At 47.4% G+C, this 20637-nt stretch overlaps 8 protein-coding genes across 8 annotated transcripts; 6 read left to right on the top strand and 2 right to left on the bottom strand.

Annotated features, from left to right (window-relative positions):
• Positions 1 to 358: 358 nt before the first annotated feature.
• On the top strand, positions 359 to 2184 carry V1513DRAFT_375140 (CYTH-like domain-containing protein; the record flags this gene model as incomplete). The annotated part of the gene is made up of 5 exons (XM_066894885.1): positions 359 to 1267; positions 1320 to 1592; positions 1643 to 1784; positions 1835 to 1947; positions 2011 to 2184. 5 exons carry the CDS (start codon positions 359 to 361, stop codon positions 2182 to 2184), a joined length of 1611 nt encoding a protein of 536 aa, XP_066755307.1.
• A 422-nt stretch (positions 2185 to 2606) lies between these two features.
• On the top strand, positions 2607 to 3470 carry V1513DRAFT_375012 (NADP-dependent oxidoreductase domain-containing protein; the record flags this gene model as incomplete). Its single annotated transcript, XM_066894880.1, has 1 exon — positions 2607 to 3470. One exon carries the CDS (start codon positions 2607 to 2609, stop codon positions 3468 to 3470), a length of 864 nt encoding a protein of 287 aa, XP_066755306.1.
• Positions 3471 to 3488: 18 nt separating this feature from the next.
• V1513DRAFT_438939 (Pre-mRNA splicing factor-domain-containing protein) lies at positions 3489 to 4542 on the bottom strand. Its single transcript, XM_066897132.1, has one exon. It carries the CDS (start codon positions 4443 to 4445, stop codon positions 3621 to 3623), a length of 825 nt encoding a protein of 274 aa, XP_066755305.1. The 5' UTR covers positions 4446 to 4542; the 3' UTR covers positions 3489 to 3620.
• A 300-nt stretch (positions 4543 to 4842) lies between these two features.
• On the top strand, positions 4843 to 8303 carry V1513DRAFT_250547 (uncharacterized protein). The gene is made up of 4 exons (XM_066894476.1): positions 4843 to 5328; positions 5383 to 5497; positions 5549 to 7784; positions 7839 to 8303. The coding sequence occupies exons 1-4, from the start codon at positions 5002 to 5004 to the stop codon at positions 8035 to 8037; spliced, it is 2877 nt and encodes a 958-aa protein (XP_066755304.1). The 5' UTR covers positions 4843 to 5001; the 3' UTR covers positions 8038 to 8303.
• A 136-nt stretch (positions 8304 to 8439) lies between these two features.
• Positions 8440 to 9891, top strand: V1513DRAFT_410517 (uncharacterized protein). Its single transcript, XM_066895710.1, has 2 exons — positions 8440 to 8737; positions 8802 to 9891. The coding sequence occupies exons 1-2, from the start codon at positions 8570 to 8572 to the stop codon at positions 9657 to 9659; spliced, it is 1026 nt and encodes a 341-aa protein (XP_066755303.1). The 5' UTR covers positions 8440 to 8569; the 3' UTR covers positions 9660 to 9891.
• Positions 9892 to 9967: 76 nt separating this feature from the next.
• V1513DRAFT_423469 (Nup133 N terminal like-domain-containing protein) lies at positions 9968 to 13822 on the top strand (the record flags this gene model as incomplete). The annotated part of the gene is made up of 2 exons (XM_066896036.1): positions 9968 to 11177; positions 11232 to 13822. The coding sequence occupies 2 exons, from the start codon at positions 9968 to 9970 to the stop codon at positions 13820 to 13822; spliced, it is 3801 nt and encodes a 1266-aa protein (XP_066755302.1).
• A 576-nt stretch (positions 13823 to 14398) lies between these two features.
• On the bottom strand, positions 14399 to 17037 carry V1513DRAFT_250260 (BRO1-like domain-containing protein). The gene is made up of 4 exons (XM_066894475.1): positions 16627 to 17037; positions 16153 to 16570; positions 15016 to 16104; positions 14399 to 14961 (listed from the first exon to the last, which is right to left on the bottom strand). Exons 1-4 carry the CDS (start codon positions 16896 to 16898, stop codon positions 14521 to 14523), a joined length of 2220 nt encoding a protein of 739 aa, XP_066755301.1. The 5' UTR covers positions 16899 to 17037; the 3' UTR covers positions 14399 to 14520.
• Positions 17038 to 17873: 836 nt separating this feature from the next.
• V1513DRAFT_456970 (RNA ligase-domain-containing protein) lies at positions 17874 to 20620 on the top strand (the record flags this gene model as incomplete). The annotated part of the gene is made up of 2 exons (XM_066899602.1): positions 17874 to 18290; positions 18347 to 20620. 2 exons carry the CDS (start codon positions 17874 to 17876, stop codon positions 20618 to 20620), a joined length of 2691 nt encoding a protein of 896 aa, XP_066755300.1.
• Positions 20621 to 20637: the final 17 nt, after the last annotated feature.

The raw sequence follows: 20637 nt of genomic DNA, 5'->3' as shown, positions 1-20637 counted from the left end.
ATGGCAGGCATATATATCGAAGCCTTTTAACCAATGCGAGTCCAGTAGTCCACAAAGCCCCCAATGCTACCGACAGTCCGACACTGATGCGCGCTCATGATCCCTTGACCCTTGTGGAGACAAAGTAGACCCGTCCAATTCTCAATAAGCTATGCTCTTGCGAAAACAATCTCAAGGCTGTTTACATCCGGTTGCATTACAGGGCATAAAATGATCAAAAGCTTAAACCTGAACCACCGTTGCGCCAATTTTGAACCAGTTTATACTAGTGCCATTGAAACCTCACCGCTCGAGGGACAGTCAGCATCACGTCTCACATCATAAAAGTCGTCAGTTGCCGCAGGCCCGCTTGAACGCAATGGACTTGCGCTCGATAATCAACGCAGATGGCACCAATTCGCTGTCCTCGCCATCCTCAACGCCGCTCGCCCCGCCACCGCCGCCACTACCTCATCCCCCTCGACGGACATCATCCATCGCAGATTTACTAGACACACCCGACACGCCGCCACAAATTCCATCTCCTACCATCACATCCACGTCGTCACTTGCAATTGGAACGCCCACGCAACCAATGCTGCGGGCCGCTCTGTCGCCGAGAGTATCGCCGACGCTGGTGACGCGGTCGTTGCATACGCAGACGTCGTCGCCTACTATTGCTTCCGCGCAGCCACCGCCATTTTTGAGCGCACGGAGCAGGAGTATGAGTATCACGAGTATTACCGCAGCAGAGGACGTGCCATCGCGGAGGGAAAGTGTGTCATCGACGGGTACGACTGCGAATGGGAATCGTGACGAGATCAAAGATGAAAGTCCTTCCGTGAGCACCATGAACTCACCTGAAGCCGCCAACCGCCAGATCAAACCTAGAGATGGTCCTACGTCGTCACGAATAAAATCTAAGGCAGAAGTAGGCACATCACCAAAGCATACGAAGAGTAAGCCGAGGCGATATGTTTCCCCGCCGATATATGCGCGCAAATGGACTGCAGATTGGAGATCGTTGTACAACGTAACAGGAAACGGTGTCAATAACGGCAAGCAATCTGGAACTGGACGCTCTTCGAAGTCGCCCTCACCAGAATCGGCTGCGCATGTGTTCAAGAGAGAGGACGGCGTGCACGACGACCTTGGGTCCTCGACGAAGAGAGAACGGCTTGCCACGTTTACGAATGTGGAGCCGTATGAGGATTTGACTCGAAGGGTGTCGAGCTGGATATATGCCAATGTGGTTGACATGGCCCCGGATGTGCAAAATCAAATTGAGGTTAGATTATTATCTATTGTTCTGCCATCGTAGTTTTGCTAATTGTTGGTAGATTGAGGCGAAAATTGGAACAATAATGTCAAAGCAGACGCAGCAGCGCTTGTCACTACCGGTCGACACAGAAACGTTACTGAACACCGACATGCTTGCCGGTACAATCGAATTTGAGTCCGATGTCGGTGGCCTCCAGCATCAAGCCTATAACGTGTTTCTGAATACATGCTTGCAGAAGTCCGAACAGTGGAAAACACCCATCAGGTATTCTCACACGAAGCAGCGGGATATTTTCTACGGCATGGCGCCGCAGCCGGGATCTAATCGTAGAGTATTGTCCACTATATGCCTCAGACGATTGGGTTACTAACCGAGGATTAGGGGGAGAGATTACGTGTATCCATAGACCTGAAGTCCGAAAAAGTCATTCAGAAGATTGTGAAAACTCGTGTTCGTGACTTGATGATTTATTTTCCTGGGTCGAAGTACGACGTCCGAATATCACTGAATATTGAAAGACCGGGTATGATTGTGTCAGGTGGTGGTGTCATCACAGCTTATTAACTGATTCAGAATCTATGGTTCCCTCGCCGCAAGATAAACTCAATAATGAGAGGGTCAAGGATAGAGTCAGCTACATCCATCAAAATAGTCAGATAGATCTGACTCAAGTAACGGCACCAGACGTATGTCCTGTGACCTAGATTTTGCTGATATCGTGTAAAGATGCTAACAGTAGTCTGCAATAGAGAAAAACGCATGAATTAGAGGTCGAACTGGGTATGAAGGACACGCTGCAGCACATTTCCCGGATAAAATCCGGCATGCAGGATGACAACTACGAAGAGGGCATCCGCAGATTTTTGGACAATGTGCGGATCCTGGTGCGCAGGGGCGGGTTAGATCTCAAAGTCAATGAATAACGCCGTTGTATGATAATACAGAAACGATTTTGTGATCTGGGCATATTCTGCAATTAATCTGACGTGTATATTATTACTATTATTAGTGTGTGAGTACTGGGTTGTTAGTCTAAATTGCGAAATGTATACTTTGTGTTCCATCTGTATCCGTGCTTATAAAATGTCGATGCATCGGAAATAAGTGCAGACGTGATTCGCTGCGGCTCGGACATGGCGGGTATCGGCGGCGTTTCGTCTCTGTCATTCGTGCCCTGATTAGTAAGATTGCGATAGCAGCTCCTTCGAGCACGTATCATCCACAATAGCAGTCGACGCCTTCTTATTCTCAACAATTCATGTCTATTTTCCGTCGCCTGGGTCTCATCTCTAGCCACTTGACTCCGTCATCACTCCGTCCGTTCTCCTGTTCTTCCTCGGCAGCAATGACCTTCACGCTTCCCTCTGGCGCAACAGTTCCTGTACCTGGCTTCGGCACTGGCACAAAATGGTACAAGTCTGGCGACCCCAGCATCGACCGTAACGTCGTCGACGCCGTTGTCTCTGCCCTTAAGGTCGGCTACCGCCACATTGACGGCGCGGAAGTGTATGGTACTGAGTCCGAGATTGGCGTGGCAATCAAGGAGGCCGGCATCCCGCGAGATCAGATTTTCGTTACCGGCAAGATACTTCCCAAGATCGCGAACCCGCGTGCTGCAGTCGAAGAGACCCTCAAGCTAATGCAGCTCGACTATCTCGATCTCTACCTCATCCATGCCCCCTTCTTCGACGAAAAGTCACATGGCATCTCCATTGAAAAGGCCTGGGAAATTTTGTCAGAGCTCAAGGGTGAGGGAAAGATCAGGGACATTGGCGTTAGCAACTTCTCCGTCGCCGACCTCGAACGCCTGAAGGATGCGAAGGAGAAGGTTGCTGTCAATCAGATCGAGTTCAACCCTTATCTCCAGAATCAAACACCTGGTATCGTCGATTACTGCCAGAAGAACGGCATAATCCTCGAGGCCTACACGCCCCTCGGCCCGCTCGTGCCGGCTGCCAAAGGTGGTCCTCTTGACCCCGTAGTCAACAAGCTCGCAGCAAAATACGCTCGCGACGCCGGTCAGATCATCCTGAAGTGGGTTATACAGCGGGGTATAGTTCCCATCACCACATCCGCCAAGGTCGAGCGACAGAAGACTAACTTGGACCTCGATGCTTTCACGCTCACCCCTGAGGAGGTCAAGGAGATCGACGAGGCTGGTAGTAAGAAACATTTCAGATTATACTGGGCAGATAAGTATATTCCTTAGGTAGCATTTATATGTAGTCGAGTGATTATCTGGGCATGGTTTTATGCATCCTAGAAGAAATATATAGCATCAAAATATCCATACTAAACAGCCAATGCTACTTTCACAAAAGGAATATCATTAATTTTCCTTTGATTATCGATATTTACATTAATCACGCAGTCTATCTCCTCTCCTGTGATAGTCATCTCTGTCTCGATCCCAATACTCTCTGTCACCAGCCCTGTATTCTCGATGCCCGTACTCACGACCACGGTGCCTGTCCTGGTCCCCGTCCCGGTCCCGGTGTCTGTCCTGGTCCCGGTCCCTGTCGTAATTTCTCTCACGCTCACGATCTCTATCATGGCTGTGGTGTTGACGACTCGAACGAGAACTGTATTTCTCGTCCCGAGATATATGCACGGAGCCTGACCGGTTACTACCGTTTCTATTCCGACTGGTCATCTTTTCTATCCGACTAGTAGGCTCGCGTCGTTCTCTCATCGCCATGAGTTCCTTCAGCCGTTGTGGATTATTTCGAATCGCGTTCACGAGCGCTTGCTGTTCCTTCTTGACGACTAGCATAGGATCCTCCCGAACTTTACTCGCAATATCCTTTGAACTGTTTGAAGAACTCGCCGTCTTCATAAACGAATCCGCCTCTTCCTTTAACGACCCCATCCCTTCGCTCTGATTTAACAATTCCTCAACCGTATTTTTCCCCATCAAAAAGGCTTCAACTTCAGACGTAACGCCCATATTGCCACCCTGAGGCGCAGAGTACATCCACTCGACTCTATCCACCCGCTTTTTCCCACCTGCTGCCTCCTGAAGTGCCTGCAACTCGTTCCGCTCGCGTTCTTCTTGGATTTCGCGCTGCCGCTCGGCGATTTTCTTTCGTTCTTCGAGGGCTTCTTGTTCGCGCTTCCAGACGGCTTCTTGGTTGCGCATCAAACCTGGATGCCAGGATTTCTTGAGATTGAGATCGCCTCCCATTTCGTATAGGTAAAAATAGCAAAGTGGCAGCAAGATACGTAGCAGTATGGTGCGGAAGGCTGTAGATTATAAATTAGTATTGTCGCGGGATGTTGCGATGATACGAGGTCCAGTGTCAACTTGTGGGAGGAACCTCTTCATGGGTTCGGGTTAGGGCTAGTCTCGAATAAAGAACATAAAGTATCGCAAAGCTTCTGGAGCTCTGGTGCACTATCATTAAGTTTCAGTGGTAACTTTATTATACAATTTTTTATATATTGTCGTGATCACTAGACGCAATTGCTACCTTACTAGTGAACGTAATAGTTAACTGTGGTTGCGGAGAGAGTTCCTTTGAGTGCGGGTTAGGGATAATCTGCAGCAATTATTGTCAAAACCTTTGAAGGTTAGGGCAGCCTCTTAACGCCTACAAAGTTGTCGGGTGAAGCAGAATAGCAAATACAAATCGAGAGATTACTGGATCAGCACATTACATCCAACTTCTATTCATTTCTGCTTGTCCATTGTTTATCAGTTGGCGCATTTCTGCCTAGACAATATAACGTGGGATTTGTAGATGTCGGCGCTTGAGAATATGTTTGATTCCGATCCAGAGGAGGACGGGGTTCGACATGAAGGGCAGCAGCGAGAGCAGCCACGGCAACGGGAAGAGCCTCGCGAAGTGGATCACGATGATGAGGGCGAGGATAGCGATGATGCCGTGAATTCAGCAGCTCATGGAGGAGAGAGGTCACGAGTTGGAGCTGTAGAAGGTGCTGGTGGCGATCGAGACGATGACCGCGATGAAGATGACGAGGATGATGAAGATGAAGAAGATGAGGAAGATGAGGAAGATGAAGACGATGAAGACGATGAAGGCGATGACGACGATGTGGATGGAACTGTATGATTACTTCTGAGTTGTATTCGCGGAACACACTGCTAATTTGCGTTGCAGAGACGAAGGAAAAGACCACGTCGCGAACGGCGAAATCAATTCCTTGATGTTGAGGCTGAGGTCGATGAAGACGAAGAAGAATTAGAAGAGGACGAAGACGAGCTAGGTCGAGAAGGTGAGTTTCGGCTTGTTGTGTTATTGAATTAGAGAGGCTTACAATGTACAGATGGTTTCATTCAGGACGAAGGTCACGAAGGCGATTTCGAACGAGTAGATGACAGATTGCATCGTGAAGTCGACCGCCAGCGCGCTGCTATCGCCGAAGCCGATGCTGAGCGTCTCGCGTCGGAGTATCGCGAGAAATACGGCCGCTCAGCTGCCTCCAAGTATCGTGGTGAGATGAACGTAGTACCGCAGCGTTTGCTCGTTCCATCCGTTAAAGATCCGAACATTTGGGGCGTCCGATGTAAGCCTGGAAAGGAAAAAGCGATTGTTCGAACGATTTGGCGTAAGAAGACGAGCTTGCAATACTCCAATCATCCTTTGGAAGTCTTGTCTGCTTTTCAACGCGACAATTTCAGTGGATACGTTTACCTCGAGGCACGGAAAATGGCAGACGTGGAGTACGCATTGAATGGTATCGTGAATGTCTACGCTAGGCAAATGATACTTGTCCCGATCCCAGAATACACTGATCTCTTGCGTGTCAACAAAGGTTCCGATGTGGAGCTGATTCCTGGATCATATGTCCGGATCAAACGAGGAAAGTATCAGGGCGATCTTGCTGTTGTCGAAGATCTCAGTGAAAACGGATTAGAAGCGCAGCTGAAACTTGTTCCGCGATTAGATTACGGTCGTACGCAGGAAATTCTGGGACAGGCAGGTATTGACGGAAAACGGAAACGGGCTGCCAAATTGTCTTCCAGACCCGCCGCGAGATTGTTCTCTCCTATGGAGGCGCGGATGAGTGATCCCAAGAACTGGCAGCAGCGACAAGCGAAGGATAATCATTACATTTTCCAGGGCGAAGAATATATTAATGGATACTTGATCAAAGATTTCCGGATATCCCATTTAATTACTGAAAATGTCGAACCCACGCTTGAGGAAGTCACAAAGTTCTCGTCCACTGCCGACGACGAAGGAATCGACCTGCAGTCCTTGGCACAGAGTCTCAAGCAAGCCTCAGCCAATGGTACATTTCAACCTGGTGACCACGTTGAAGTCCACGAAGGCGAGCAGACTGGTGTTTATGGTCGCGTTGTCTCGATTGACAGAGACATTGTCTCTATTCGTGCGGAAACTGATGGGTTGAAGGGACAGCTGGTTGAAATTCCATCCAATAGTTTGCGGAAGAAATTCAACCAGGGCGATCATGTCCGCGTCATTGGCGGAAAATACAAAGATGAAACCGGTATGGTCGTTCGGATTAAGGATGACGTTGTTACCATAATCGGAGATTTGTCTATGGCTGAGATCACTGTGTTTTCAAAAGATTTGAAAGAGGCTTCAGATATTGGCGGCAGAAATTCACTTGGAAAGTACCAGATACACGACCTTGTGCAGCTTAGTGCCAATAACGTTGCGTGTATTATCAAGGTTGAGCGAGACGCATTCAGGGTTTTGGATATAAACGGTATTGCGCAAACGATTTTGCCATCTGCTATCACTATGAAGGTGGATAATAAGTTTTCATTCGCTACTGATAGGAATGGATCCGAGATTCGAGTAGGAGATACCGTAAAGGAGACGGATGGTGAGGGTCGCCATGGTGTGATTTTGCACATTTACCGTACACATGCATTCTTGCATGATCGGTCTCAGAATGAGAATGCCGGGGTGTCGCTTGTTCGCACGCGAAACGTCACGGCTATTGCTGCCAAGGGAGGAAGAATTACTGGTAGTAGCAACGGTCCAGACCTTGCCAAGATGAATCCGAAAATGCTGGTCGGTGGCAATCAGCAAGGAATGTTGCCGCCAACAATTCCACGGCAAGGAGGTCGAGATCGGACGATTGGCCAGACGGTCAAAGTTAGACAAGGTCCGTATAAGGGACTGTTAGGGATTGTTAAGGATGCGACGGATACTGTTGCGCGTATTGAGCTACATTCCAAGAGCAAAATCATTTCAATTGAGAAGACGAAGCTAGGATTTGTGGATTCTCGTGGCAACAAGACTGTCTCATATGAAGAATTTATTACGCCGAAGAAGTTCCTGAATGGCAATGTCGCTCCTATGCCCCAATATCAAGGAGCCGCGACTCCCAGCTGGCATGGTGGACAGACTCCAGCTAGGACGCCGGCTTGGGCGACATCTGGAGATTCTCACGGAGGGAGAACTCCAGCATGGGCAGCCGGAGATGGCGGACGGACACCGGCGTGGAGTGCGTCGTCCCGCACGCCGGCATGGAGTGCTGGTGGGAAAACTCCTGCTTACGGAAGTAGTGGCAACCGGACACCTGCGTATGTTTTTGCTTTCCCGTTGATGTTTTGTTCTTTTGCTTACCATATGGACAGCTGGAATCCTGGCGCGCGGACTCCTGGCCGGTCAACGTGGGATGCCGGCGGCAGGACCCCGCGGCAAGACTCTGGTACGCGGACTCCTGCGTGGAATGACGAGTCGTCGGCCCGCACGCCGTGGGAGGATCCGTCGTACGGACGGACGCCTGGGGTAAGTATAGTGGTCCAATCTTCGATTTATGTGGTTGGTTATTAAAGTTTATCTAGGCCTACAACGCAGCGCCAACTCCTGGAGCGATTTCGGCGCCAACGCCAGGTGTTATCTCTGCGCCTACCCCAGGCCGATGGGAGGATATTGCCACTCCGGCGGTGTACGACGCGAAGACACCAGGTATTATGGCGGCAACGCCTGCTGCTTGGGGAGACGAGCCGGAGACGCCGCGATATGCGCCGGCGTCACCATAGTGGCGAGTTTGAGAGAGGATATTTTGTTTGTATTATATATGAATTGAAATGTATATTTACTATGGTATGGTACCGTAGCGTATCTGTAAAGCATGGTTTCTCTTTTACCAGCTGTCATATGTTGCGTAAATATGTGCTCCCACGCATTTCTGGCATGCTGTCTGCAAGAGGAGCCGCGTACTTATTTGTTGGGTATTTCAATCTCCCATCGAAAATTAACACAATTCACCAAACGGGCATTTGACCTGCGACTGCAAGCATCTCAAGACTTTGTCCTCTATGTGTTAATTGGCGTCACTGTTGGCGTGTATTAATATTTCACAATGGTATTCTCCTCGATCCTGGACACTTATCTGTCGACCGCGCAGTCCAGCAAAATAGTGGCCTATGCGTCTCTGTTCTTCGCCGCCGTCGGTGCTGCGAGGTACGTTGGCTTTGGGCTCAAGCTGACGAATTTGTTCCTTCAACTATATATTTTGCCGGGAAAGAGTGTACGTTTGTTTCTTAAATTGCGTTATGTTACTTAGGACAATCGAGCTGATTTTGGATGTGCAGTTGAAGAAATATGGCGCCGGGAATGGCGCCTGGGCATTAATCACCGGCGCATCGGATGGCATCGGCAAAGAGTTCTCACTCCAACTCGCCAAGAAAGGTTTCAATGTCGTGCTAGTTTCACGAACCGAATCCAAGCTTGTAGATCTCTCCTCGGAGATCAACCGGAAATACGAAGTCGAGACAAAGATCCTGCCCTTTGACTTCGCCGAGAACAAGAGCTCCGATTATGCTGCGTTAGCCGCGCTAATCGAGCCTCTGGATGTCACTGTTTTGATTAACAACGTTGGACAGTCGCATTCAATTCCTGTCCCGTTTGCTGAGGTGGACGATACGGAGTTGACAAACATTATCGCAATCAACGACATCGCGACGCTCAAGGTCACCAGACTCGTCATCCCGAAATTGATTGCAAAGAAGAAGGGTTTAATTTTGACTATGGGATCGTTCGGTGGCTTGTTCCCAACTCCGTATTTGTCTGTGTACTCCGGCAGCAAAGCCTTCCTCCAACACTGGAGCACTGCTCTTGCCGCAGAATTGAAGCCCAACGGCATCGACGTCGAACTCGTGCTCTCATACCTCGTCACTTCGGCAATGAGCAAGATCCGGAAAAGCTCGACATTGATTCCGAATCCGAAGATGTTCGTTGCGAGCACGCTGTCTAGTATCGGATTACAGAGGGGTGCGCAGGGTCGCACGGCTACGAGCACGCCGTACTGGAGTCATGCGATTTTCCAGTTCTTCGTTGAGAGTACTGTTGGAATCTGGTCGGGTATTGTGTCGAAACAGAACTTGCAGATGCATATTGCCATTAGAAAGAGAGCATTGAAGAAGGCGGACCGAGAGAAGAAGGGAGAGTAGATTGATTAAAAGTACGACAGGGGAGACTGAGATGGCTACGCGTACACGTAATGAATATGAAGTGTAACGAATAATCAAAGTTGTACATAATTAACTTCAATACACAAAGGAAGTGATGATGAGAATGTGATATTCTAACTACTCGACCAGATGAAATTTATATAGATCCTGTTTTGTTCGTCTGAGCCATAAGCGGGATGGGTTAGGGCAATACACCCCACAAGAAAAGATGTTTGTTTTTTCAGTCGACTTCATCGAACGCTGAGCCGATCGAGTTCGCGCGTTTTATGAGACGCTTTAGATAAACGATGGCATTTTCCGCGTCGATATATCCGACGGTTCCTTTTGCTACTGTTGGTCCTGATTCTGGATCACGACAGGGTACGAGTGTGTCGTCGCCTGCCGTTGCCAGTTCTAGCTTGGGCTTCGGGCAACCTGGCGGATTTCCACAGACGCCAACGCCAGGAACACATGGATCCGGGTCGCTTCCGAGGAGCTTGTCGCAGCAGCAACTTTACCAGACACCACTGCGTGGACAGAACAGTTTCCAACCTCTGTATGGGCAGCAGCAGCAGCAGCAGCAACAACAACCACAATCACCACAGCAACAACCACAACAACCACAACAACCGCAGCAGCAGCAACAACAGCAACAACAGCAACAACAGCAGCAGAGCACTCTGGACGGACGACTGGTTACCACTTCACCCGCTGGTCAGGTCATTACGATAGCGCAGCAGGAGGCAGCAACGGCGGCTCCACAGACACCAATCGAAATAGCACGGCGACACGTAAACGAGTACATTGAGCGTGATAGTCGGTACCCCGATCTTGACAGGATTATCCAGCAGAGTCAGCTGTCCGACTACCCGTATGGTCCGGCTGACCCTGGAGCTTTTACTCCCTTCACACGAACGCGAATATCAAATATTCCAGATATCATTTTTGAGCAATACAATAGGACAGAATGCTACACAAAAATGGGTTTGTTTCCACAACTGCAGCGTGCGTGGATTACGGTCGACAATCGCTTGTATTTCTGGAATTATCTGAGTGGGCAAGACTTTCTCTCATTCGAAGATTTAGCACATACAATTTTATCAGTGCAGTTAATCAAACCGCAAAAAGGAACGTTTATTGATACAATCAATTATTTACTGCTTCTCGCGACGCCACTCGAGTTTCACATTCTTGCTGTGTCTTTTACAAATAATGATCTTCAACTATATGACACAGGAATGGTTGTCTCGATTAAGGGTTTGGACGTGAACGCGATCGCGGGTAGTGATAAAACTGGGAGAATATTCTTCACAAGTCGTGGGTCACCGGATTTGTGGGAAATCACATATTCGAATACAGAAAGTTGGTTTAGAGGGAAGTGTGGAAAAGTGTGTCATACCAAGAGTGGATTGTCTGGATTTTCACCGTCAATGGGCCCTCTATCGCCAATCGCAAAGATGATTGTTCCCTTTTCTTCATCGTCTGTGCTCTCGTCTATCTTGCCCTCGAGTCATACAGGTGGGTACGTTTTGAGTCTTGTGTAAATGTAAGATGCTGACGTGTGTTCGCTAGAAACAATTGTCGGCATTGTGGTTGACGATACGCGGTCGTTAGTGTACACGCTGTCGTCGCGTTCTACTCTCCGAGCGTATCACATGTCAAGTTCATCAGATCTTACATTAGTTATCACCTATACATACGCTTCAATCTCGTCTCATTTACAAATGATCAACGCCACTTCGCCGCTCCTTGATCCCCGCAGCACAACTATCGTCTCTATACATCCAGTTCATCCTACAGAGAGTACACAGATCCATCTCATCGCAACCACTTCTACAGGCTGCCGACTATTCCTTCGAGCTGCTAGAACGTACGGTTTCGGATTTGCAAGTAATGAGTCAGCACCGCCGACCACAATGCAAGTTATCCAGGTACGTTTTCCGCCTCGGGATTCGATGACTCAGACTGCATCGACTTCCACATTACTTAAAAAGACCCGGTTTTCCAAAGCATTTGCACCTGGATATTTTTTCGCAGTCAAGGAAGGCGCTACATCGGACTCACTGTTTGTCTCTGCTCCTGATGCCTGCAGGATACTTAGACAGTCATTGACTTCACCGTCGGCACCGCAGTTTCTTGAGAACGCAGTTTGGGCAGATATTGAAGGGTTCGTGCAAGCCATCGAGCTGCTGACTCCAGAGTTCCAAGTGTCCACTAGGCCAGAGGGATTTGGTAACGAAATTTGTGGGCAATATATTCTTCCACCGGCGGAAGTTGCTGTGCTAACGAATACTGGTGTCCATATATATACCCGACGATACATGGCGCAAACTTTCATACAAAGTAATAATTTGCGGCAATTCATGGAATTATATGGTCGAGGGGAGACATGTTGCACGTCATTAAGTATTGCGGCATCATCTCAGTGGCCGTTGGATGCTCGAGAACTAGCTCGACGGGCATATATTGAATACGGTGGCAAGGCGCACGTGCGAGATGACAATTACGGCGTGGTAGAGCTCTCTATTGATAGCATCCAACTTAGTGGCAGATTCGATGGTTTGGGAATGTACATCGCTCGAATAGTCCGACCCATCTGGCGTATGCCGATTTTTAAGATGACCTTATCTGCTGAAAAGGGGCAGAATGTTCGTTCCTTCTCAAGCAATATAACGGCAGACAAGTTGAATAATTACCATATACTTCTTTTAGAACTGTATGACTTTTTAGATCAGAACCGAAATTACATAGATGGTTTATCTGGCCCAGATATAGTCCTCGGTGGGTTCGGTAGTGGAAGGAGCGACGAGCTGGCGTTGCAAGCTGAACACCGCGGAATGTACGCGCTCCTTCAGCTAATCGTGAATATGCGAGAAGGCATATCTTTTGTCGCTCTGGTGGCAGGCGAACCGAAGAAGTTGAACGAAATCATGGCAAATTTTTCAGAGGAAACCCAAAATCATATTGCGAAGCTCACATTCCACGACCTTTTCACAACCAGCGAGGGCACTGAGCTGGCGAAAGACCTTGTAGCAGCTATTGTGAATCAGAGTATTACGGCTGGCGGATCAGTCGATTCGGTCGTTGACATCCTACGCAAGAGATGCGGATCTTTTTGCTCAGCTGATGACGTCATACTGTTCAAGGCTATGGAATATCTGCATAAGGCGAAGTCAGTCGCTGCGACGGATCCTGATTTGAAGCTGCAGTATCTCCGAGAAAGTGTGCGATTGCTCGAGAAGGCGGCGGGAACCATACTGTTCGATGACTTGCAAGGAGCTGTTGCGGAGCTGTTGTCTCTGGAATTCCATCCTGGTGCTGTCCAAGTCGTATTGAAGGCGGCGATAGAAGCTGATCGTGGGAACCTATCGCTGGGCTTCTTTTCAGATGGAATGCCAACATTGGACCCACGAGAGGAATTATTCAAAAAGAGAGTACAGTGCTATAACCTGGTATTTGGCATCTTGGAGGATGTAGATACCAGAGCTGCGGAGTCGGAGGCATCTCTACAGCAGCAGCAGCAACCGTTATCACCGGGAGGCACGACTCCGGCGACAGCTCCACTTCCGATTACGACGCTACAGACTGAAACGTATGCGGTCGCCTACTCATCCAGCGATGAACTGTTTCACTATCGGTTCTATGATTGGTTTGTCTCCAGGGGGTTGGCGAATCGACTTCTAGAAGTCGATACGCCTTATATCGAGTCTTATCTCGAGCGCAACTCAGCCACGAACATTGAACAAGCGAACCTGATGTGGCTGTTCTACGCAAAGAAAGACCAATTTTATAAAGCCGGCCAGGTGCTCTATCGCTTGTCGCAGTCAGATTTTGAGCTACCGCTTGGTCAACGAATTGAGTTCTTATCGCGCGCACGCGGATTCTGCAATTGCTATTGTCCGCCGGGACAACGGCAAGCGATGCTGCGGCTGCTGCAGACGACGCAGGATGAGCTCACAGTGGCGTTCATACAAGACGATATCTTGGGTAGAGTGAAGACTGATGAGCGGTTAGCGAAAGATGAAAGTAACAGGGTCGAGTTGCTGGATAAGTTAGATGGCAAGGTTTCGAATTTATCAATTTTGTATAATGAATTTGCGAGTCCGTTAGGCTATAAGGATATTTGCGAGGCGATTATCAAAGCGGCAGATTATAATGGATAGATTCGGCAGAGTTGTGGTATATATTAATGTGTAAGATGTATATTTCTGTAAGTTATATTGTGCCATGTAGCAAAAGTATTAGACAGTTTCTATGTATTGGTATGTGACCGACTGCGTATGCTTAACTTAATTCATCGTTTGATTAATCCAACTTTTGTGAGAAATTTAGTTAAAACGACTATCGCGCCAATTAGTTTCACAACAGCTTCTGCAGTTCTGACGCCGGGATCCATATTCCAGGGACGATCAAAAATAATGCTCGTAAGACGTCGGATATTTGCGCTAGATATGACGACATCTGTAGTATTGGACGCAGATGGGTCGACGTGGAGGTAGACCTCGACAAGTAGCTCAATGAGAGTTTGAACTGAGGGGTCGACCAGATCAGGCAGTATGTTCGAAGCGTTGACGGATATTGTCGTTGGCTGCATTGTTAGGTAGTAAAACAGAGTCATCTATGTGCAAACAATGTGAAGATCTGAAGTCGGTTCAAGATGATGAGATTATCGAAAATGCATTCGTGTTCTGTTTTGAATCAGCCTGCAACAATACTAAACTGGGCACTCTACCACGACAACCTGCTACAAACATTCGGCTTTTCCTTTCAATACCTGTCACCAAAATAAAGTTACAAATAATACAAAACCAAACAAAAATTGGCGCAGATTTTTCAACAATCCATTGCAAATGCAAAATTCTTACATCATGCCCCTTCTTTCCTGTAATGTCGCCAATATCCTCCGACTTTCATCCCTCCGATTATCCACAAACTCCTGCACATTCCGTTCCATAGCCTTAGTGAAATCGTACAATTCGTTATAAAACTTCACGCCCTTTTGTTTGCCATGGTACACATCGCTCCAATCCTCAAACGCTTTCTTGAAACGCTCTATTGTGGCATCTTTGCGATGGTCTACTGAATCGAGCTGCGCACGACGTTCTTTGATAAGTGGGTTATCTAGGATAACTTTCCATGCAGCAGTCAGTTCTTTGAGAGTCAGTGCTTGCTGATAGATTGTCGCTGCAATACGCTTCTGATAAGGTAAGAACTTTTCAAGCTCGGATTTGAAAAGCTTCTCTTCGATATTGGGGACTTTTTTGTTGAGGATTAGCAGCGACGAAATATCGTCTTCTTGAATCTACGTGTAAACGTTAGCTGGAAAAGTCGGAGGAAGATGGTGATGCCGGCGTACCTTTTCTTTCAGTTCCGCAAATACTAGACCACGTTCTTTCTTCAATTTCGTAAGCTTTTTAAGTAAGTTCTCAACGGCCTCAGTATCGGGCTTTGCAGTTCCGGGATTACCTCCCCGATCAGAAAGCTCAACATCAACCAAGCTCTTAGTCAAAGACGATATACCGGCGGGAGATCTGAAGAATGAAGCCAACTCCGGACTGTTTGGCCCCTGTGCCAGTATTCTAACATCGTTCTCGACCGGGGCATATTGAGCCTGTAACTTCCTATCGGAAGTAGTAGCAGTCCAAAGCGAGTCTTTAATACTGTGCAAATCAGATTGCAACGTGGTTGTTAGTGAAACGGAAGGCGATTGAGTCCAAAAGTGACCCAGCTTGGATCTCATGCTTTCCGACTCCCTTTGTTCTGCTTCAAGTTCGCGTTCGCATCGCTCAACAACTTGATAGATATCTCGTTTTTTCTGTTCAATGTCCGCAAACGATACAGTGCCAGAAATCTGTACCTTCTGTGCCCATTGAGCAACCTTCTCATCGACTCTGTCATCGGCAAATGAGTGAGTCAGCGTCCGGACTGTTTTCAATGCAGCTGGGAGGCCAAGATACTCCAGCGCCGTGGCTAATTCTTCCTCCGCTACATCAACCTTTTCGCCTTCAGCTCGTAACACTTTGGCCTTTTCTTCCGAGTACATGCTACTCTGCTCAGCTACTGATACTGGAATGAGTTTCTCAAAGATATCGCGACCAATTAGTTGAGTGATGTCTTGATCCACATACAAGTCGCTCATTTGCGTCGGCTTGGCTGCCTCCAGTGGTCCGATCTCGGTGACGGAGTTAGCTGCTGGAATGGAATCGTGGTATATAAAGTCATTGTCTTTCTCCATGGCAGTGAGGCTTGTTGTAAGCTGCGTATGATGCGCTGTGAGAATCTCCATAAATGCAGAATAAGTTGATGGTAAATATGATTTCATTGCGGCATCGCCTTTTGAGATAGCGGACCGCAGATAGGCGATTGCTAATCCTTGTTTGCCTTTTGACGATAGTAGAAGCGCTTGCTGGTGGTTCGCGACAGAATCCATGTAGTATTGTTGAACCTGTGTTACGTTAGAGTGCACTCGAGCAAAAACACGTATCAGACGTACGCTGGCGAGAGATACCCAATCTCTCTCTCCCCAGCCCTTCGAAACGGCTGTACTTAATCCTTCGACTGCGGTCTTGTACATTATACTCGCTGACTTGGCAAGCTTCGTAAGCAAATTCGGCTTCGTGGTCCCTTCCACTAGCAATCTTTCAACAAACACTTCCTGTGCTTGAGCGAGCATTAAACTTGCCAAGGCTCTAACAGTATCTCTATTTAAGTCTGCGCTAGGAGCATGCAAGAAATTTTCAGCAACAAAAGTATATATGCCAGCGGCTGCCTGGAATGTCTTGTATGCGACCTTCAAATCATTGGTTTCGACAGCGATATGCGAGTTTGTGGACGCCAGGTTGAAAAGGATTGAAGCCTTCTCAAATGCAAGTGAATGCTGGGTCGTCTCTGCATGCGTAAACGCATCCATCCTAGTGTGGTTTAGCATCACTTCTTACTCTTAAACTTATTGTAACGAACTACCTACCAGGTGAACCCCACTTTACATCCTCCATCCTCGACGGGAATCCTAAGGTCCAAGAGCTCCAATTGTCCATAATATTTGTACAGCAGATCTCTTCCTGTCGGGTCTTTGCCAGCACCCATCATATCCTGCCGCAAGCGACTGAACATCTGGCATTCTTTGGAGAAGTCCTCCGAGCTGCCATATGCATTTCGGATATACGTCTGTAGTGGATATGCCCAATCGAGATCCTTCGTCGTTTTCAATGGGATTGCTACTTTTGGCGACGTCGGCATTGTGAACAGTTAAAAAAATTCGAACTAGTTGATGGCGCTGATGTCACTGAACTGGATGGAGAAGATAAGAGAAACAGTGACAGTGACGTCACCCACGAAAAATCGAACAGACAGGGGCCTTGATCAAAATCGATGAGTATATTGCGCGAAAGTGATATTACCCAATCAATGTGACATAAATTGAACAATATATGTATATATCTGTTGAATGAATACGAGGTGGGATACTGTGGATGTGCTCAAAACGTCGAGCCTGAAGCCAGCTATTAACTCCGTACTCAGGGCCGGACCCTCCCAGAGGGGAAAGGCATAGCGGAAATTTAATTAGGCTGGCTGGTTGGTACTTACCCCACAGTAGATAATCGTTATATGTCCTAATGCAGGTGCCATACAATCATGTTTACTACAATGTCGTTTAGACTACGTTTGTGAGAGGTTTTTGTCAGGAAGGTCTTTACTCAAGTGTATAATAAGATTATCGAAGCGTTTGCTTATTCGCTACTGGCTTAAAATAAACTGTGTATGAAAAATACCTACTATGTAGAGATATGTATGACATAATGACATGCACACACATCATTGATAAGCAAAATATTTATCTTGCGTATTCTCAGAAAGCGATTGCGTCTGTAGACTTTCAATTCTCGCTGATATGTTGTGGTTTCTAGAAGAACAGTATTCAAAATAATGTGTCACGTGGATGGTAGTCAAGCCGCAGCCGGGAGGGTGTAAAATTAGTGGAATTCTCCGAACTAATTGCGAGTCATCGTAAAATTCAATAATTGAACGGGCCGGCTCCGGTTAGATCTTTTGACAAGCGTATATATACGAGACATATACATACGTATATGTATGAGGTTCAGAATTGGATCTGTATTCTGCAGGTCCGTCACGTTCTTGTGCCCCTTGCCATTTTCGAGGATTTTATTCGCTACCGCAAGACCCATTATTACGACAACCTCGCCTGCATCTATCATGAGCGGAAGGCCCTCTGAAGAGACGCAGCAGTCTTACGCATTCTCCTCCAGCGCATCCCAAGGACCACAAGCTTCCGGCAAAGTTGTAGATCTTCCTTTTCCGAAACTCGAGATCCCAGCCAACGCATCGAAGGCGACAGATGACCTCTTTGATCTCCTGCAGCGACCAGAGTCGCCAGCCGGACAGTCTCGGAAATCAAAAGCGCGAGTCAAGCATTCTGTGTTCAAACTTTCGCACTCACCCTATCTAGTGCACGGGTGGAAATTCAACGATTGGGATTACAAGAAGGGTACACTTCCTACTTACGCTCGAGGCCTTTTTTCAGTCATGAATGACCACGGGGACAAGCGCATGGAGATTGTTGCTCGAGGCTACGATAAATTTTTCAATATAGACGAGACTGTCGAAACGAAGGTAATTTCGTTAAATGCATCCTTTTCTGGACTATATGGACGCTAAGTTGAATTTAGTGGAGCTGGATTGAAGAGAACACTCAGGCGCCATATTATCTCACCCAAAAAGAAAATGGATGCATTATATTTTTGTCTGGATTACCTGACCACGATCTATTAGTCTGCAGTAAGCACTCTACTGGTGTACGTACAAATTCTGCCGGCGAAAGCCATGCAGAAGTTGGCGAAAGGTGGGTCGAGAAGCATCTCGCGTCGGTCGGACTAACGAAACGTGATTTGGCTGCCACTCTCCGCAACTTGAACTGCACTGCCGTGGCTGAACTTTGCGACGATTCGTTCGAAGAACATATTCTGACATACGAAGGAAATAAAGCTGGACTATACCTGCACGGATTGAACCTCAATTTCCCAGAATTTCGAACGTACCCGTTCGAGGCTGTGTGCCAGTTTGCGGAGCGCTTTGGAATGATCCCGACAAAGTATGTCGTGGCTGAAGATGTCAAGGGCCTTCGCCAATTTCTGGAGAGATGTGCGGAGACTGGATCATGGGATAACACCGATGTCGAAGGTTTTGTTGTGCGTTGCCAGACAACAAGGTCAACTACTTCTAGTCCGTCAGATTTCTTTTTCAAGTACAAGTTTGAGGAACCGTATCTAATGTACCGTGGATGGCGTGAGGTTACGAAGCAATTGCTGTCGGGACATCCGATTAGGATAAAGAAACATAAGAAGGTTACAGAAGAGTATATTAAATTTGCGAGGTCATATTTCAGAGGGAAGAATGACCTTGCCAAACAATACCAGCAGAATCACGGAATTATTGCTCTTCGGAACGCATTCTTGGAACACTATGGCAAGGATGGCGCACAGATCATTAGAGAAGAAGCCGACGAAGAGTCCGACGACGAGCTCATTGTGAACGAGAATTCTGACTCAGAAGCCGAGACCGCAGTTAAGGAAGCAACCGGTAGTACGGAAGGAAAGCTGGCGGATTCGGAGTACAAATATGTTCTTGTCCCTGTCGCGACGATCGGATGCGGTAAGACTACATTATCCCTTGCATTGGCAAATCTCTTCGGCTGGGGCCATATTCAGAACGATAATATCCCGAAAAGTAAGTCTGGCGCCGGTCGTCGATTTTGCGAAGAAATCAGAGAAACACTGCGAACTCGTCAAGTCGCTATCGCCGATCGGAATAACCACATGAAGCGTGAACGAGAACAAATATACACCGACATGACTTCACTAATGCCAACGGAAGAAATCCGTTTTATCGCCATGCATTTCTTGCATGAGGGATCCAATCGTAAGGACCATATTCGAGATATCACATTGAATCGGGTTCTCGCTCGTGGCGATAACCATCAATCGATACAAGCATCCAGTGATACGCGGAAGAAAATTGAAGGTATCATGAACGGATTCTTGTTGCGATTTCAGTCGGTGAATTTGAATGCCTATCCTGATAAGGACGTTTTCGATTTGGTGATTAACCTGGAGGTTGATAGACCTTTGGAAGACAATTTGAAGTATATTATCGACCAGATTGCGTCGAAATATCCTGCAATTATTCCAGAGAAACCATCAGATGCGTATATTCGCGATGCGATTCAGAAGGCGCGGGAATATGTACCTGAGACGAAAAAGTTTATGCCATCTACAAAGAAGAATAAGCCCACAGCTGAGGAATTACATAGAGTCAAGGAGAGAGCTGCCGGAGCGAAGCAGCAGCAGAGTATTCTATCATATACTAAGAAGGAAGCCAAAAAGAGTCAATCCGCACAGTCGCAGCAATCCAAGGTGAGAGGAGCAGTTAACTATTTCGCTCTAAAGATTCCAGGTCCAGAAGAATTTGTCGAAAATCTAGAGATGCTGCTTAAAGATAATGGTGCAGATATGACCTTCTGGGAGCAGCTCAAGCAAACCAATCGGATTCAGAAAGAACTGCACGTTACGCTGATGCACATGGCTGATATGGATACCGATCCAGATTTGTGGATGTTCTATTATAACCATATGATGAATGGAACACTTGACACAATGCCTACAGATGTCCATATCCTGGATGCAATTTGGAATGAAAGATTGTTGTGCGTGACCGTCAAACTTGCGCCCAACGAGCCGTCAGAGGGAACCGAAAGCCTCCCCTTGATGGGTGGAAGGGTCTTCCATATCACGATTGGAACGGCTGACAAATCGATAAAACCATTTGAGTCAAATACGTTGTTAAAGAATTTGATGAACGACAACGAAGGAACAGTCGCGTATTTCTGCAGTTTGTTTGCAGCGAATTACAATTTGAAGTCTCTGAAGCCGATGGCTCTTCTGTAAATAGTACTGTAAGAATA

The sequence above is a fragment of the Lipomyces chichibuensis genome (genome assembly GCF_038497645.1).
Source record: "Lipomyces chichibuensis strain CBS 12929 unplaced genomic scaffold V1513scaffold_5, whole genome shotgun sequence".
NCBI lineage: Eukaryota > Fungi > Ascomycota > Lipomycetes > Lipomycetales > Lipomycetaceae > Lipomyces > Lipomyces chichibuensis.
This window is presented reverse-complemented; position numbering and strand designations above follow the sequence as displayed.

Bases quoted from the DNA above. Each gene is read 5' to 3' on its own strand.
- V1513DRAFT_438939 (XM_066897132.1), bottom strand. From the start codon at position 4,445: ATGGGAGGCGATCTCAATCTCAAGAAATCCTGGCATCCAGGTTTGATG.
- V1513DRAFT_410517 (XM_066895710.1), top strand. From the start codon at position 8,570: ATGGTATTCTCCTCGATCCTGGACACTTATCTGTCGACCGCGCAGTCC. The intron at 8,738-8,801 runs GTACGTTTGTTT...TTGGATGTGCAG, and splicing joins ATATTTTGCCGGGAAAGAGT to TTGAAGAAATATGGCGCCGG.
- V1513DRAFT_250547 (XM_066894476.1), top strand. From the start codon at position 5,002: ATGTCGGCGCTTGAGAATATGTTTGATTCCGATCCAGAGGAGGACGGG. The intron at 5,329-5,382 runs GTATGATTACTT...TTTGCGTTGCAG, and splicing joins ACGACGATGTGGATGGAACT to AGACGAAGGAAAAGACCACG. The intron at 7,785-7,838 runs GTATGTTTTTGC...CCATATGGACAG, and splicing joins AGTGGCAACCGGACACCTGC to CTGGAATCCTGGCGCGCGGA.
- V1513DRAFT_250260 (XM_066894475.1), bottom strand. From the start codon at position 16,898: ATGCCGACGTCGCCAAAAGTAGCAATCCCATTGAAAACGACGAAGGAT. The intron at 16,571-16,626 runs GTAGGTAGTTCG...AAACCACACTAG, and splicing joins TGTAAAGTGGGGTTCACCTG to GATGGATGCGTTTACGCATG. The intron at 14,962-15,015 runs GTACGCCGGCAT...GTTTACACGTAG, and splicing joins TTGCGGAACTGAAAGAAAAG to ATTCAAGAAGACGATATTTC.